The following is a 15,277-nucleotide window of genomic DNA, read 5'->3' as shown; positions in this document are numbered from 1 at the left end:
ATATCCAAAAAACTCCAGCAGAGTCATGTTTATTAGAAAAAAAAAGGTGGGTTAGGGTGATCAATTAAGTATATTCAAGAAACAGACTGAAAGTCCAGAGAATGGTTCTCAGATATATCTTAAATTAAGTTGTAAACAATGAATAACTTCCCTGGAATGAGCTCAAATGCACATACCCAATATGGCACCCATCTTTTGGTAACTTGAAAATGAGAATTAAAATCTTTCACACAAATACAGTCCTCCAATTGTCTGAAGTGTATGTTACTGGTAATGAAAGTTTAAATATATGCTTTGGTAAAAGTTCAAAATCAGACTCTTCTGTCCAAATAAGTGCTGCTAATTATGGGTCTAGAATAGTCATAATTAATATATCTAGACAAGCATTTTTTAAACTTCAAATTTTTATAGATACCTTGCTATATTTAGTTAATACAAAACTATAAAAATCAAAGAATAAAGTTTGAATTAAGAAATAGGTTGATCAGACCTTTGGAAATTTAGAATGCTACACTCCCTCTAAAGTCATCAATGCTTAGAAACATAATCAATAACACTAGGTTTTATATTATTATGTAAACTAGTTTTCCACAAATAAAACTAATTTTTGTGTTAATGTAAAATCTATGCAAATACATGCAGTCATTTATCAGGAAAGCTGACAAGCATTCCATATTGGAAGGGGAAATGAAACTGCCTCAAGAATAGAGGCAATTAATTATTTCTGTATTTTTTCTTCTTCTGTCTTGAGGCACAAAAGTTATCCATCCAGTTAAAACAGCAAATGAAATAAAGAGATTTTTTTTATTTAAACACATATGGCTTTTGCCTGCAATACTGATCACCACAAGGTCTACAGATGCCCGTGGCTAAATTGTACACTGGCAGATGCACACAGGGGAAAACTGTGCTAATGCAGCGTGGAGAGCAAAACAAATGAAGAACTGAATTTGCTAGTCAAAAAACCAAAAAGCAAAACCCAAAACCCCACTTTTCCCCTGATGAGTTCGTGATTTTGCTTATCAAATATAGGTTAAGGTCACAAAAACAATCAACATTGGTCTGTTGCAAAAAAAAAAAAAAAAGAAAAGAAAAGAAACAAAAAAAAAGGTTTTAAGTAAGTGAAGGTGTTTTTTATGTATACTGACACATATTAATAATGTAGGTGAACATTTAAGCAATATAGTTTTGTTTCTGTGAACAGAATGGTTAGCAATATTTAAACTTCTCCATTGTAGAATTAAAAGCTTATGACATTCAAAATCGTCATAGAATGTGACTGGATAAATACTGTGGGAATTTCTAGTTGTTACTATTTTAAAAATTCTTTTAGTGGCAACCTCTTAAGGTATTATTAAAAAGTGATGAGGGTTATTATGGGACAATTTCACAAATGTGATATTACTTCCTGGTGCCAACAAGAATTCTCTATTTAGTATCTGTTTTCTTCTAACAGGTAATGTAAAACTGTATAGAAGTCAATTCAATCTTCTATTATCTGAAATACTATGGCTGTGTGTGTGTGTGTGTGTTTGTGTGTGCTCGCGCGCGTGCATACACAGCTTGCATGCACAGCTATATTGCAAACCATAAAATGAGTATATTTCCTAAAAATGGTTCAAGATTATTAAGAAAGCAATAAATTCTTTCTTAATAGGCTTGTAAGCATGCATAACATTAAAATTTCTATTGTAATTGCCAAATAAAAATATAAAACAGAAAGCATTTAAATAATTTGTATATCTTGGGGGAAGAAATAAAAAACTAGTTGTACTATTCCAAGTTGTAAAATGGCAAATACTTGAATGAAGATTATTATCAATGAAAATGTGTACACTCCTACAATTTAATAATTCTTTAGAATATATGTAAACACCTAAATTTAAATGACAATGTATAATGTAATACAAAATTTAGAATGCAAGCATATGTTCTAAGAATGTGCATATATTAATATTAGTTCTATTTAACCCATTAGCTTCATTGTATTACTGAAAGTAAAGTAAAATATAAATACTAATAGATCATACTTTTTCTTTCTCTAGTGTCATAAAAATAACAGTTTTACAAATGTGTCTCAAAAGATGCTTAGTTGAAGAATACACAGAATGGCATATTCATAGACAAAAATCATAGAATGGAATAGGACTGTATGAAAAAATGCCTGTAAGTTAAAAAATATATTAAAACTACAACTGCACTTTTTATTTCATTGGGTTCTCTAGTTTTTATTAGAAACACTATATCTCACAAATTATGTTTGTATTCTGATTTAGATATTTAGAAAATAAAGATGTATAGATTTAAAACTGCTTTTAATCAAACCACTTCTGACTTGATGTTTAGACAACTGAGCTTTTAAGAAACAATAAATTGTTATACTAAGATGTATATTATTAAATAATAATAAAAATAATCATATGTAAATTAAAATGAAATATTATGTAGGTGGTCTGCTTATAGATGTTTATGATCTCTATACCTATATGAACAGTACACTTCTAAACTGAGTTCCTTTTTTTCCTGTGAATTATTTGTATTACTGCACTTAATACATATAATACAAGGTAATCATTTTTACTTGATACAATTATCATTTTAAATTATTACTCTAGCTACTGGTCATTAAAAAATAAACCTTAGTTTAGAGAAATGACTTTGTTCATTAAAAAATAAGCTCCAAAACTATAAATTAGAAAGAGAAAAGGTTATTTTAGACATGCAATCACTGAAAGTTGATTGTCTTATGTACCATATTCTAGTCTCAAGGTCATGTTGAATATTTTCAGTGGCTTAATCACATACAGTATGGAACAGTAATGAGAGCAATGCAGTCTTGGATGACCCACTACAGATGTACAGATTAACAGACTAATCGCATCTGACTACACTGTTTTCTCTAAGTGCAAAAAAAAATGTAACATACTAAGAGCACCAAGGTTGTAGTCATATATGCAAATGCACGTAAATCCATGTTAATTATCTGTTAAGGAATACCTAGTTTTCATTTATGCATGTAGAAAAGAATCACCTGAGTCCATTTATCCCATCTAATTATTTCATAATATTTGAATGAAAAATACAGGCTGAAATCTAACCAAAAAAATTTTTAGTTTTATCAATTAGAAACATAGTGGTGACTTCATGAACGGTCCATGAGGAGCTAAAATAGTGGAATCAACATTTCTTCCATAATACTCAAGAGATCAATGAATAAACCCATTGTCCATAACATTTGGAAGAGGTTAGAGATCATAACATATTATGAACAATCTTGATTGATAACCTCTTCTCTTTTTTTTTTCAGTCTACATATGCAACTTAAAATACCCTGCACTTGTGTGTATATATTCAAATGAAGTGAGGAAACTGAGACAATTAGATAAATAAGCCAGGCTTTAAATTTCTTTTTCTATCAAAGGAAAGATTTGGTCCTTCTTTACCTATAATTTCTTCAAGTCTGCAAATCAAGCAAAAGGCTAATTCTTGTACAATATACTTTCAACATCCATGTTTAATCTCAAAAGTTACTTTCCTTTTCAATACCTATTAACACCAATATCAAGTTTACTAAGCAATACTGTAGAAAAAGAAGTATTTGCCACTACAAGTGATTGCACACTTGGGTGATAAAACCGAGGAAATGGCCTTGATCATTCAAGTGAAAAATAATATTTTTTTAAAAATTAGCCACAATTCTCAGGATGCTCATATTGAAGAAAAAAAATAGGGCCTAAAATGTTGTAAACAGTGACCTCAATCTTCTGCTTGACTTTGTAATGACCCTAATATTAAAACGTGAAATAACAATTTTAAGAAATCAATGGTCCTTTCCAAGATTTCAAGCTATTTTGTTTCAAGTGTTCTTATACCAGGAGTCACAACAGGAAGAAAGGTATAGACACCATCAAATTAGATTACCAGAAAAACTCCCTCTATTTTACTTTATTTAATGTGACACATAAAGAAAACCCTGCACAAATATCTGTCTTTAATTTCTCTAGTGGAAAAAAAGAAATATATTGTGTCTGGCAGAATGAAACAGTTGAAATAGCCCGGCTACATTAAAAAAGGGGGGCGGTGGCATCAGATATGTACAATGAGCCTTCAAAGCCACTCCAGCAGTAGGGATAAATAATTTAATAAACTCAACTTCATATTCTTTTTATCTCCCCAGTGTAATAAGCACATATTAAAAATATTTTAAAAACTTTAAATTCATGAATTCTTGTGAATAAACTAGCACCCAGCATATAATGAAAAAAATCACAGAACAGTATCTATATAAGCAGTTAATGTGTGTGCGTATCATCTAACAGATACAGTTTTCTAGAGGAAAGTTTACAATTGCTGAAATTTGTGCACATGAAATTCAAATTTAAATGAGGATCATTTTAAAAATACAGAGACCTTGCATTCCTACATCACACATAATAGAGTTTTTCTTTAAACCTCGTGAGGAGATGGTTTATGCATTACTTTGTGTAGTCCACATAGTAAGTAGATCTACAAAAGTGTTATTAGTTACTCAGGCGATAGTACCTCAAAAGAAGTTTTTCTTGTCTTTTCTTTTTTTTTTTTTTTTGTACTGTTATTTGGAATGCTTTAAAGTAATAAACATCACAATGTTTAATAATTTTTTTTACCCAGATGTGTTTGTATCTTTATTGGATTTTTTTTTCTACTGGTACATTTTAAATCAAGGCTGCCTGGTGAACTAGGAAAATGAGAAAAAGTCAAACCTTAAAATCCCAAATAACATTCAAATACAAGTATCTCAATCATTAAATCATGAGATTCTTGGGGTACTTTTCCCTTTAATTATGTCAGTTTTCTTCAATTATCATGCTATTATTAGCCCATGTCAAAGATGGCCTGCATGCATACCACTGAAAACAATTAAGCATTTATTCTTAAAGAAAGGGACACACACAAGCTTTTATTCTAGCACCAAGATTGTAGTTATAGCAAAAAAAACCAATGACTGGTATCTTTAGAGTTCTTTTATAAACTTTTCATATATGTAAGAGACGGATTTTAAGCCATCTATGAATTGCATCATCATTTGAAATAACTAGTTCAATGGGTCAAGTGATATTTTTAAAAAATACTATAAAGTAGTTAAATACATTACTCCTACAAAACAAATCTGACTCCAAAACCTAGATTGAAGTCAACTGAATGACACAAAAAGATACTATTATTTTTAATTCTTCTCTATAGGTCATTTTAATTTAAAAAATGTAAGGGATAAAAAAACAGTGGTCCAGATAGTTTAATTTCCCCTTCAACAATGAGGGGTGTTAAGATCACTGAAAGGATTCAGCAAGAGAAGGCAATTCATTTCACGTGTTCAGTGTAACAGAAAATCACTGTGTTGCAGCAACAAGCACAACTTGCACCAGAGTATTATTCTAGGGCGCCCAGTTCACCAACAAGGATAACAGCGGACCGGCGAAGCTTATGTTATGTAAATCACTATCAGCGCTGGGTGTGATGGGTGCTTAAGGAAACAGCTCTTAAAACGTGGTCCCAGCGTCCTTAAAACCGAATGACTTCACTTCCCTGGAACACGTTAGGACTAACGAGTTTCTTAGTCTTTTTCGCACCACCTATTTTTCTTTCTTAAAGTGCAAATCATTAGTGAAAAGGCCCCGGTTGCACCAATTAGTTTCCACAAAGTGCTTTGGTGTTTAGCTTCGCTTTAACCCAATTAATCCGCACAGTGAGCCCCGAAGATGCGCCACCTGCGCGCTTGGCTAGGAGAGGCCGGGCCGGTGCCCCTCGCGGGCCAGTGTCCTGCTCACTAGACCCACCCGAACGGCCCGGGGCATCTGAGTCCCTGGCTGCCTCCTGTCCTCCGCAACAGGGGAGCGGGGGAGGGTATCTGTAGGTGGCTCTAGAAAGCAAGGATGAGGTCTCTGGGCCAAGTATCCTTGGCTGGAACCCAAGGGAGAGGCTCTGGACTCCAGGGCCCAAGGCTGAGAGGAAGCGCCAGCTCGGCTCCTGGGAGGGAAGGCAGCGAGGGATGAGGGGCGCGTGGGCAAAAAGCACAGTCAGAGCACACCAGGAGAAAGCCGGGGCACCAAAAAGGTTCCTTTTTGTTCTTTCTTTCTCTCTCTCTCTCTCTTTTTTAATAACTCGAACGCAAAAATCAAGTCCACGGGACTGTGAGCAAAAGAGGAAAGCAAAAGGGCTCAGGAGAGCGGAAGAGAGGTGGCCAGCGGGAAGCATCCGGGGACCCGCACTGGGTGAGGACAGAGGTGGCCTTTCCCCAGAGACCCACATCTCCTTTGCCTTTACGGGCTTCGGGTCCTCTGACTCCGATTTGCCATGTTTTCCTCCTCTTCCAACTGCCAAAAGGTAGCAGTGCGTTCACCCGCGACGCCGGCAAAGTGGCGAGCGGCTTTTCGGGTTCCCAATCCCTGCCCCTAAGGGAAAGGATGGGTCTTGGGAAATGAGAAGACGCATGCCATGAGCCCCAAATATAATGTGGTATTTTAACCTAAATCGGAATTTATCACTCTTAGATACCGATAAAGCAAATTCTAGGAGGCTCTGTGATGCATAGCTGTGCGAAAGAAAAAAAATAAATAAAAAGAAAAGAAAAATCTAAAGGAGTAAAAAGTGGGAGTCCTCAACAAGAACTGTCAAAAGTAGCGCTGAAAATGCCTACAAACCTGTTATCTGTAGTTACAGAATTTCTTTGAAAATATTCTTATTTTGAAAGAGAAGGCATTTAAATTAAAAGTAGGCAATTAAATATACATCTAGGTTTTAAAACCACTAGGGAATACCTAAATATTTCCTTAGTCCCTGTACATTAAGGACACAAATAATAGCATTTAGAAAAAAAATCTACATAAATTCATTTCCTCTTGTAGTTTTAAGTTTCCAAAAATTAGAAATGTTGATTTCTTTCAATTTTCCAAAATGATGTTTAAGTCAAAAAATCTGGATGACTGAAAATTAATTTTCTTTGAAATCATGAATCATTTCTCTTAAATAATATGAAATAGCATAAAATTAGAAGTTTACTGTCAGGTAGACTAAAGACCCTTAAGATAGGAAATATATCCTTAACTGCACATGTGTAAATAAGTCAAAACCCTCAAACCTTCAAATTTTTGGTACAGTTATCTGCCAGTGGATTTGATTTTTATGCTCTCTCCTGAATTTCTTCATTAAAATACAACTTATTATGAAATTACACTAAAATAATCACTTGGTCCCAGAGATAATTTCTTTTAAAAAGCATTTCTATAGTGTCCTGATTGAAGCACTAGGCAAGTCTACAGAGGTGCATGGATGATTGCAGATTAGGAGGTGTAGTAAATAAAATCTTTTAAACATCCCAACTCACACTGGGGTAGATAACATCTACCAGTCCGCAATAATTTGCAGATTCTTCTCAACAAGTGCAAATGAGGAGAGAAAAAAAAAAAAAAAACAGGTAAAAAGAAGAGCACACTACTTGCCTAAGGCTTAAAAAAATCATACAAACATAGGAATATCCGGAATGTGACACAAAGAGAAAATCACCCAAGTAATACTCCTTCTAAAGTCAACTTTCCCTGTGTGTGAAAGAGCAAATGTGCATTAAAAAAGACCCCCCCGGATTAACGACACTAATTATCTTACTCTAAGTGCAAGTTAGTGACTTTTTTTAGAAAGCCCCATCTAGTTCCCTAATTGATGGATGCCCATTAATACACCTGTATTTGCATTTCAGCCTAAAAAGACAAGCAGGGTTTTCAGCACAGAAGAAAGCTGCTTTGCCAAGTCTTTTCAGAACATCAATATGCTTCAAGTAATACCAAAGCTGAGAGATTCCTCTTGATTTCCAAACTGTCTAGGTGGCCTGGGTGGTTTTCTGCCGGCAGCAGCCTCCTACCTTTAGTTTGTGTGCCTATAGCCATGAGGGGGGATTAATTAGCCGGGTTGGAGCTGAAGGAGGCTGTCGTGACGAGCCCAGTGGCGATTGGCCGCCCGCCTGCCTGGCCCTGCCTTTATAATTTCCACACGAGTGCATCTGGGCTCTTAGACAAACCAACAGCAGCTTCTTCTGACATATACACACGCACACTCACCCCGACGCACACTCAGCCCACTTTTCCTCCATCTGATTAACAGTCTTCCACACACAATGATTACGGGAAAGCGTAAATAAATACGGAAAGGGGTGATTATTTTGACTACTGGAAGAGCGTTGCTGGGTCTCAGCGCAACTTTTGTTTTTATTACTGAGAAGGTGATCTCTCCATGCATTTCTCTCACACAAGGATTCTTTAAAAGGCGAAGAGAGACAGAGAAAGGGGGGAGAACAATCTTTCACTTTAAGACCGGCTGGGCTCAAAGATAAAAGCCAGGGGAAAGCGGCAGCAGCGGGGAAGTCACCGCTGCAGCACGTCGGAAAGACACTTTTGGTACGTTTCTGAGCGCTGCGGCCCATTTCTCCACCGAAGTTGGCTCCAGCTCTAGCAGCCGCATTGGATCCCACAGCTTACTGCGAGACTCCGGTATACAATCCGGATCTCTGCCCCAACATGATCGCGGCCCAGGCCAAGCTGGTCTACCATCTGAATAAGTACTACAATGAAAAATGCCAAGCCAGGAAAGCTGCCATTGCCAAAACTATCCGGGAAGTCTGTAAAGTAGTTTCCGACGTATTGAAGGAAGTGGAAGTGCAGGAGCCCCGGTTCATCAGCTCTCTCAACGAGATGGACAATCGCTACGAGGGCCTGGAGGTCATCTCCCCTACCGAATTTGAAGTGGTGCTTTATCTTAACCAAATGGGGGTGTTCAACTTCGTGGACGACGGCTCGCTGCCCGGCTGCGCGGTGCTGAAGTTGAGCGACGGGCGCAAGAGGAGCATGTCCCTCTGGGTGGAATTCATTACCGCCTCCGGCTACCTCTCGGCGCGCAAAATCCGGTCCAGGTTTCAGACGCTGGTGGCTCAGGCGGTAGACAAATGTAGCTACAGGGATGTGGTAAAGATGGTGGCTGACACCAGCGAAGTGAAACTGAGAATCCGAGATAGGTACGTGGTGCAGATTACCCCAGCTTTCAAATGCACCGGGATCTGGCCAAGGAGTGCTGCCCACTGGCCACTTCCCCACATCCCCTGGCCAGGACCCAACCGGGTGGCAGAGGTCAAAGCGGAAGGGTTCAATCTCTTGTCCAAGGAGTGCCACTCCCTGGCCGGCAAACAGAGCTCGGCAGAGAGTGACGCCTGGGTGCTGCAGTTCGCGGAAGCCGAGAACAGACTGCAGATGGGGGGCTGCAGAAAGAAATGCCTCTCCATCCTTAAAACCTTGCGGGATCGTCACCTTGAACTGCCGGGTCAGCCCCTGAACAATTACCACATGAAGACTTTGGTTTCCTACGAGTGTGAAAAGCATCCCCGGGAATCAGACTGGGACGAGTCTTGCCTCGGTGATCGGCTAAACGGGATTTTGCTGCAACTCATCTCCTGCCTGCAGTGCCGGCGGTGTCCCCACTACTTCCTACCGAACTTAGATCTGTTTCAAGGCAAACCTCACTCGGCTCTGGAAAACGCTGCCAAACAAACGTGGCGACTAGCAAGAGAGATCCTGACCAACCCGAAAAGTTTGGAAAAACTTTAGAGGATGATCTAATCAAGAGCCTAAGTGATTACTCTTCTCTCTAAGTCCTAATTAAATGAAAACTTCTTGTTCAATTCCTATCTAATATTCCATTCGGCAGTGCAAACACTCTCTTCCTTAAAAAGGAGTAATACAATGCTTAGGCATCATCTCACCCACCCCTCCAAGGGGAGAAAAAGAAGTATGAGAAGTGGAGAAAAACCCAAACCCCAAGTATTATAAGACTTATTTACATAAGATTTCATATCTCCCTTGAAAAGTACACAACACCACCCGGAAAACAGCCTGACTGTAATGCAAGACCACGGCGAACACTCTGCCTAAATATCAAAGGATTATAGCAATCCTGGTGATTTAGGTGCATCTGTCTGTGAGTAAACACGATTTGGATATGCCATCTGAAGGAAAGTGTAATGTATATTTTGATTTGTAACAAATATTGTGATCTCACATTGTCTTTGAAAGTGTGGATGTTGGTGTTTTGTGATTTGGTGAACAGAACTTAAATTGCCATTTTGGATAATTCCAGACATTTTCCACTAACAAAGATACCATTTAAAGGTAGATTTCTTCCTGGTACTTTTATCTGTCCTTGAAAGTGTCTGAACTTTAAAAGTTTACATTTTGTTTCAAATATATTGCTTGTTCTATTTCTAACATTCCATAAGTATACTTGAAATGTTATTTAAATATATTCAAAGAAATTTGAATTCAGCTTATATAATAACGCTTGAATATCTGAATTATATATTTGAAAAATGCACTTGAAATACACTGGATAATTTTGTGATTTAGATTTTAATTTCTGTTGCTGGTTTTTATTTAATTAGAAGCTAATAAATGAAGTAAAACAGTTGTGTCTCACATTAAGTTGTTCTTCTATCAAAAGATGTGATGTTTCATTTTGAACACTGACTGCACTTGAACATTTAAATATTTTGAGAAATGTGCTAATGAAATAATTAAAAATAAAACTTAAGACATTGGAGAAAGGCTCTTTTTGTATAGCTACAGACAGTAACCATCTCCTCTCAGTTTCTTACTTATTTATAAGACTATTCCTTTCTGTAACTGACTCAATTTAAATCTACATCTGAAAGCTTGGTCTTCTAATTAGTATTTTCATAGCATTTTTTTTTTTTGGTAGCATACGGAAAATCTATCATGATGACAGAGAATACTGAGTTAAAAATCAGACAAATTCAGAGAAAATGAACTTAAAGTCATGATAAAAATTTCGAAATTTGTATATGAAAACCAAGTCAATAAAAGAAAGGTCATTTCTGATCAAAATGCTTTATGCAAATAAGAGTTCTATTTGCAGAATAAATTGATAAGAAAACCAAAATTGTTTTTTACTTCTCAGGGCAAACGAATGATAAAACACAAAGACAAGCTTTTGATTATTTAAAATCAAATGCATTCAAACTCATTTTTTGAAAATTCAATGCTTCTGGAGTTAGAAGTGAAGGAAGTATTTTAAGGTGTTTTAATAGTCAACAAGTGCTAACAGGACTGGCCTTACATTAGTTAATTCAGGTGGTGGTAGCCTTTAGAACTTTAATTGCAGCTTTTCATATACTGTTTTATAATACTTTATTTCAATATATAAGTTAAATGTAAATAAAATTCTGAAACTATGAGAGCATTTGACTATTTTATAGTATCTGCCTGTGAAACATTTTAAAGGAAGATCTTCGAAAAATAATGCTAGAATATGACACTTACTCTTGAATTTTTGACTGCAGGGAGAAGTTTGTAAATTACACAATAACATGAAATTTAAAACAATAAAATGGATCTCAGAGGATAATGCTGAGATGTATAGCTGCTCTAGTGCTCATTTAAAATTTCCATGCTAAAATGAAGTAAATAAATATTTATGCATGTCAAGTTATCCAAATATGTATTTTCTAGCATTACATCCAAAGAAGAATACAATCTCTAAACATCTGAGTGCTATCATGTGCTATGTATATACATTTAAAATCAAAGCTTTTAGAGAATCAGCTTTTCTTCCTCTTAAATCCATATGTAAAATCCATTCTTAATGCAGGAGATGAAAAATGGATGTAATAATGGAGATGAAATTATATCTAAATGTCTCCCATCCTGGTTTCCTTATAACCTTTCAATAAATAACAATTCACACTGCAATCTATACTTTTGGAAATTAAAAGTGATCTTAATAAGAAATTTCGTAAGACCTTTCCTAGTTTTCCCAGAGAGATTGAGAAGTTGCACCCCAGGGACTTGGGAGCAATTGGCTTAACTACGAAATCTGCCCAAGTGCACACAAAGACACAGAAAGATTGTTAAAATGTGCATGATATGGTAATACAGGATTTAAATTCATTAATATATTCTTCAATTCCATAAGAGTGTGTTATTTCATTCCTTTTTTTTCAGATGAGACTAACTAAAGAATGTGTTCCCCTCCCCCAATGTCATTTAAAACCAAGCAAAATTGAAAACCACTTCCTGCCACAAAGCCACCAATAATAGACATGGAATCACTTTAACTCACTTTCGTGTCGATCTTCTTGAAGGCAGGATCATCCTCATCTACCTCAAAGTAGATTTCTGTCGTGGTGATGGAGAGAGTCCCCTTGGCCACAACCACAGGAGCAATGAGCTGGGCAGGGGTGCTGAGAACCACTGGGCCTGCAAGACAAGGGCAGGGAGTGAGGCTGAGCCCCCTCTGGCCCTCTGCTGCTCCCTCCCAGAAGATACCACAGGTTTTAATTTTTAAAGAGGTACTGGAAAAAACGGTGCCTATATTATGCGGGAACGACTTTCCATGTTAAAGTCTGCTTATACTTTATCTTATAAGGAGACTAGACATAAATAATTCTATAAAACCCTAAGAAATCAGGATACCAAATAGATGACCCATAACATGTGTTTGCAACCTCTGCATAGAAATACTACATGGTTGGTGAGGCGCTGCTATTACCAATTTAAAAGTGCAGAACACAACCTTATAATGCCGGATTCGCCATTGAACATCACTGGCTTTCCAAGAGACCTTAGGCAGTGAGCACTGCCCCCAAAGACTAACCTTCTCATTAAACCTTTCCAAACCACATAGGCGCTCCTCAATCGCCAAGGAGAGGTGAGAAGAGATGAAGGAGGTCCACTGTACTAAGTAAGGGGTTAGCATTTTGCAGTAAGGTTATTTTAACATAGGCGTTCTAAGGCGGGCCACATACACTTACGCGTACAAATGGGCTTTCAAGTTCTAACGTGGAAATGAACGAAAATCTTAGCGTCACTTTGTAACAGTGAACCCGTCAAAGTGATGAAAATGCGAGACACTTGAACAAAATGATTCTCAGAAAAAGCGTCATAAAGTGCTATTTCCAAACTTTTAAAACTAGAGAGACTAGGCTTGGGTAAAAAAGCAATTTTTAACAAAGTGTGCCTACTATGTTTACTAGAATTCCTTCCATTTAAATTCCACTTATAAGAGCACTGGTTCAAGGGGAGGAGGGTTACACTCTTTAAAATCCCCCAAAGAGGAGTTATTCTTCATGAACCTGATGTGAACATATGACGTGACAATCAGAAATAACGCATTCCGTTGTCTTCTTTTTTTTAATAGGAGGGAGTATCCGAATCCCTGTCATTCCCCTCTTCGAATGCACACAATCAAATGAGTCAATAACCCCAGGATAAAGGCAATAGAAAGCTAGATCCCGTGTTGCTGCTAGGCCCTGGCCCTCTGCATGGAGACCCGCTCATGCCGCCACCGCCACAGAGAGCTGACCCAGCCCTGCAGGGCGCTGGGCACCGTGATGGTGGGGAAGTTCGCGTTCCCTGGGAGCTGCTCACACGGAATCTGCGAGTGTCCTGCACAAAGCCGGCCCTTTTCTGTTGCTGGAGGGACAGAGAGGACTCAGCCGACTTGTGCAGAGCTTTAGTGGGGGTTGGGGGCGGTGGCTGTGAAGCAAACTGTGTCAGTGTCAGCTTGACCCCCGGATCTCAACTGCTTCGATTAGACTATCGCAAAGCTTTTTTTTTCCTGCCCAGCGGTGAGCCCTAGGGACGCCCAGGCTAGTCTTGGGCTGGCGGGTCCACCGCGCAGCCCAGCGGAGTCAGGGTCCACCTCCGCTCCACAAGGTTTTTCTTTCCAAAGGGCGAGGCGGTCGATCTGAAGCGCCACTTTAAAGGCTCATCAATCTTAATCTAGGTTGCTCAAGTAATTATGCCCGAATCTCTTGTACGATTACAAGTGGATTTGGGTTTCTATTCCCCAGGCCCTCCTTTGTGTTTATTGGAGGGTCTGTGCGCGCGCTCTGCGGCGCCTCCTGCCTCCCGCGCCCTCCTCAGAATCCCCCAACGCTCTGGCCGGTTCCAGCAGCTCCCTTAACCCTTGAGCAACCACGATGCTCCTTGGGATGCGTTCATATTTCTCCTTTGGAGAAATCCAAGCGGTTTAAAGGTTTACTGTTGATGGGGCGAAAGGAGAAAGAAGGTGGAATGATTCACATCTGAAACATAGTGTCTTCTTATACATCTTTGGTCAGAGTTAAAACCTCTGAAAAGTCTTCACTATAAATACAGAGGGCTCTTACATTTTAATAGAAGCTTCTGACATTTGGAGACGAAAATCATAAAAAAACCCACTAAAAATGGTGAACTACTTCTTTCTTTTAAAAAGTAATTTAACATATCCAAACAGTTATACTGGGAATATTGGAAAAAAAAAATCACGAAACGACCACAACCCAGACTTACTGATTTACTGAAATATAGTAAGAATTTAAAGTACACATCCTGTGAACTTTCAACAGGGAGCATATTTTCTCAACTTTCTTCTCTGTTTCTGAAAGGGGACTGACTGTGCCTTCTTTGGATTCTACTTCAATTTCGTTCTATTGAGATGCGATTTCTCTGGGAGTTTATAAAAGGACATTAAACTGGCCTTTCTTTAAGAAAGGCACATCATGAAAAATTCAGCCTTAATAGTGTGTCATTTTTCCTCTCCTCTCGTCCTTTGGAAATCTCCAATTACAACTTCCAATTCCATAGCATGTTTAAGGAGCAGTGAGTCTTTTTGTTGTAGCCTTCAGGGAGCAAACCAGGCACAGAGAGAATACAGAGGTAATCCACTACAGCAATAGAGAGAGGGGATTATGTTCTAATCCCCTTTGGGGAAGCCTCTGGATTTTAGGGATCCAATATTAAAATGTTTACATAAGGCACAATCACAAACCAGCAGATCTTCCATATGGTACCTGGTTATTTGAAAGCCTTGGGTCTCTTCCCAAATAGAATTCAAAAAGGGCAGTTTCTCTGGATGAAAAGATGGCAATTTAGCTGATTCTGCTCTACAATTTAAATAACTACAAATTTAACCTTCTAAAGTTTGCTTAGGGTAGGAAATTGGGGATTGATTATAAATATATTAATTCCAATCACTACTCTAGTAATAAAAGGATCTATTATATTAACATCTTCAGCACACACTTAGGAGGAACACTATTGAAGGGTAGTTAAATGGATGGGAGAAACTTCTCTCTACTGATGCATGCAATGACTTAAAATTCCACACTCTAAATGTTATTTACTTCTTAGGATTGGCAGTATAATAATTAAAAAATATTGATCCATTACTATTTTAAAAATAAGTTTGGGGATATTACTTG

General features: G+C 37.7%; 2 protein-coding genes across 2 annotated transcripts in view; one reads left to right on the top strand and one right to left on the bottom strand.

The window, feature by feature from the left end:
- Nbea (neurobeachin) overlaps nt 1–15,277 on the bottom strand; it is a 620,123-nt gene that overhangs the window by 165,488 nt on the left and 439,358 nt on the right. Inside the window, exon 40 of the mRNA XM_077795156.1 lies at nt 12,154–12,290. Coding sequence (XP_077651282.1) covers nt 12,154–12,290 — 137 coding nt within the window. The remainder of the gene's footprint in view (nt 1–12,153; nt 12,291–15,277) is intronic.
- On the top strand, nt 8,066–10,571 carry Mab21l1 (mab-21 like 1). Its single transcript, XM_026395113.2, has one exon. The coding sequence runs from the start codon at nt 8,547–8,549 to the stop codon at nt 9,624–9,626; it is 1,080 nt and encodes a 359-aa protein (XP_026250898.1). The 5' UTR covers nt 8,066–8,546; the 3' UTR covers nt 9,627–10,571.

This window comes from Urocitellus parryii, chromosome 2, assembly GCF_045843805.1.
Source record: "Urocitellus parryii isolate mUroPar1 chromosome 2, mUroPar1.hap1, whole genome shotgun sequence".
Taxonomy (NCBI): Eukaryota; Metazoa; Chordata; class Mammalia; order Rodentia; family Sciuridae; genus Urocitellus; species Urocitellus parryii.
The sequence above is the reverse complement of the archived record's forward strand: the minus strand, read 5'-3'. Positions and strand labels throughout refer to the sequence as shown.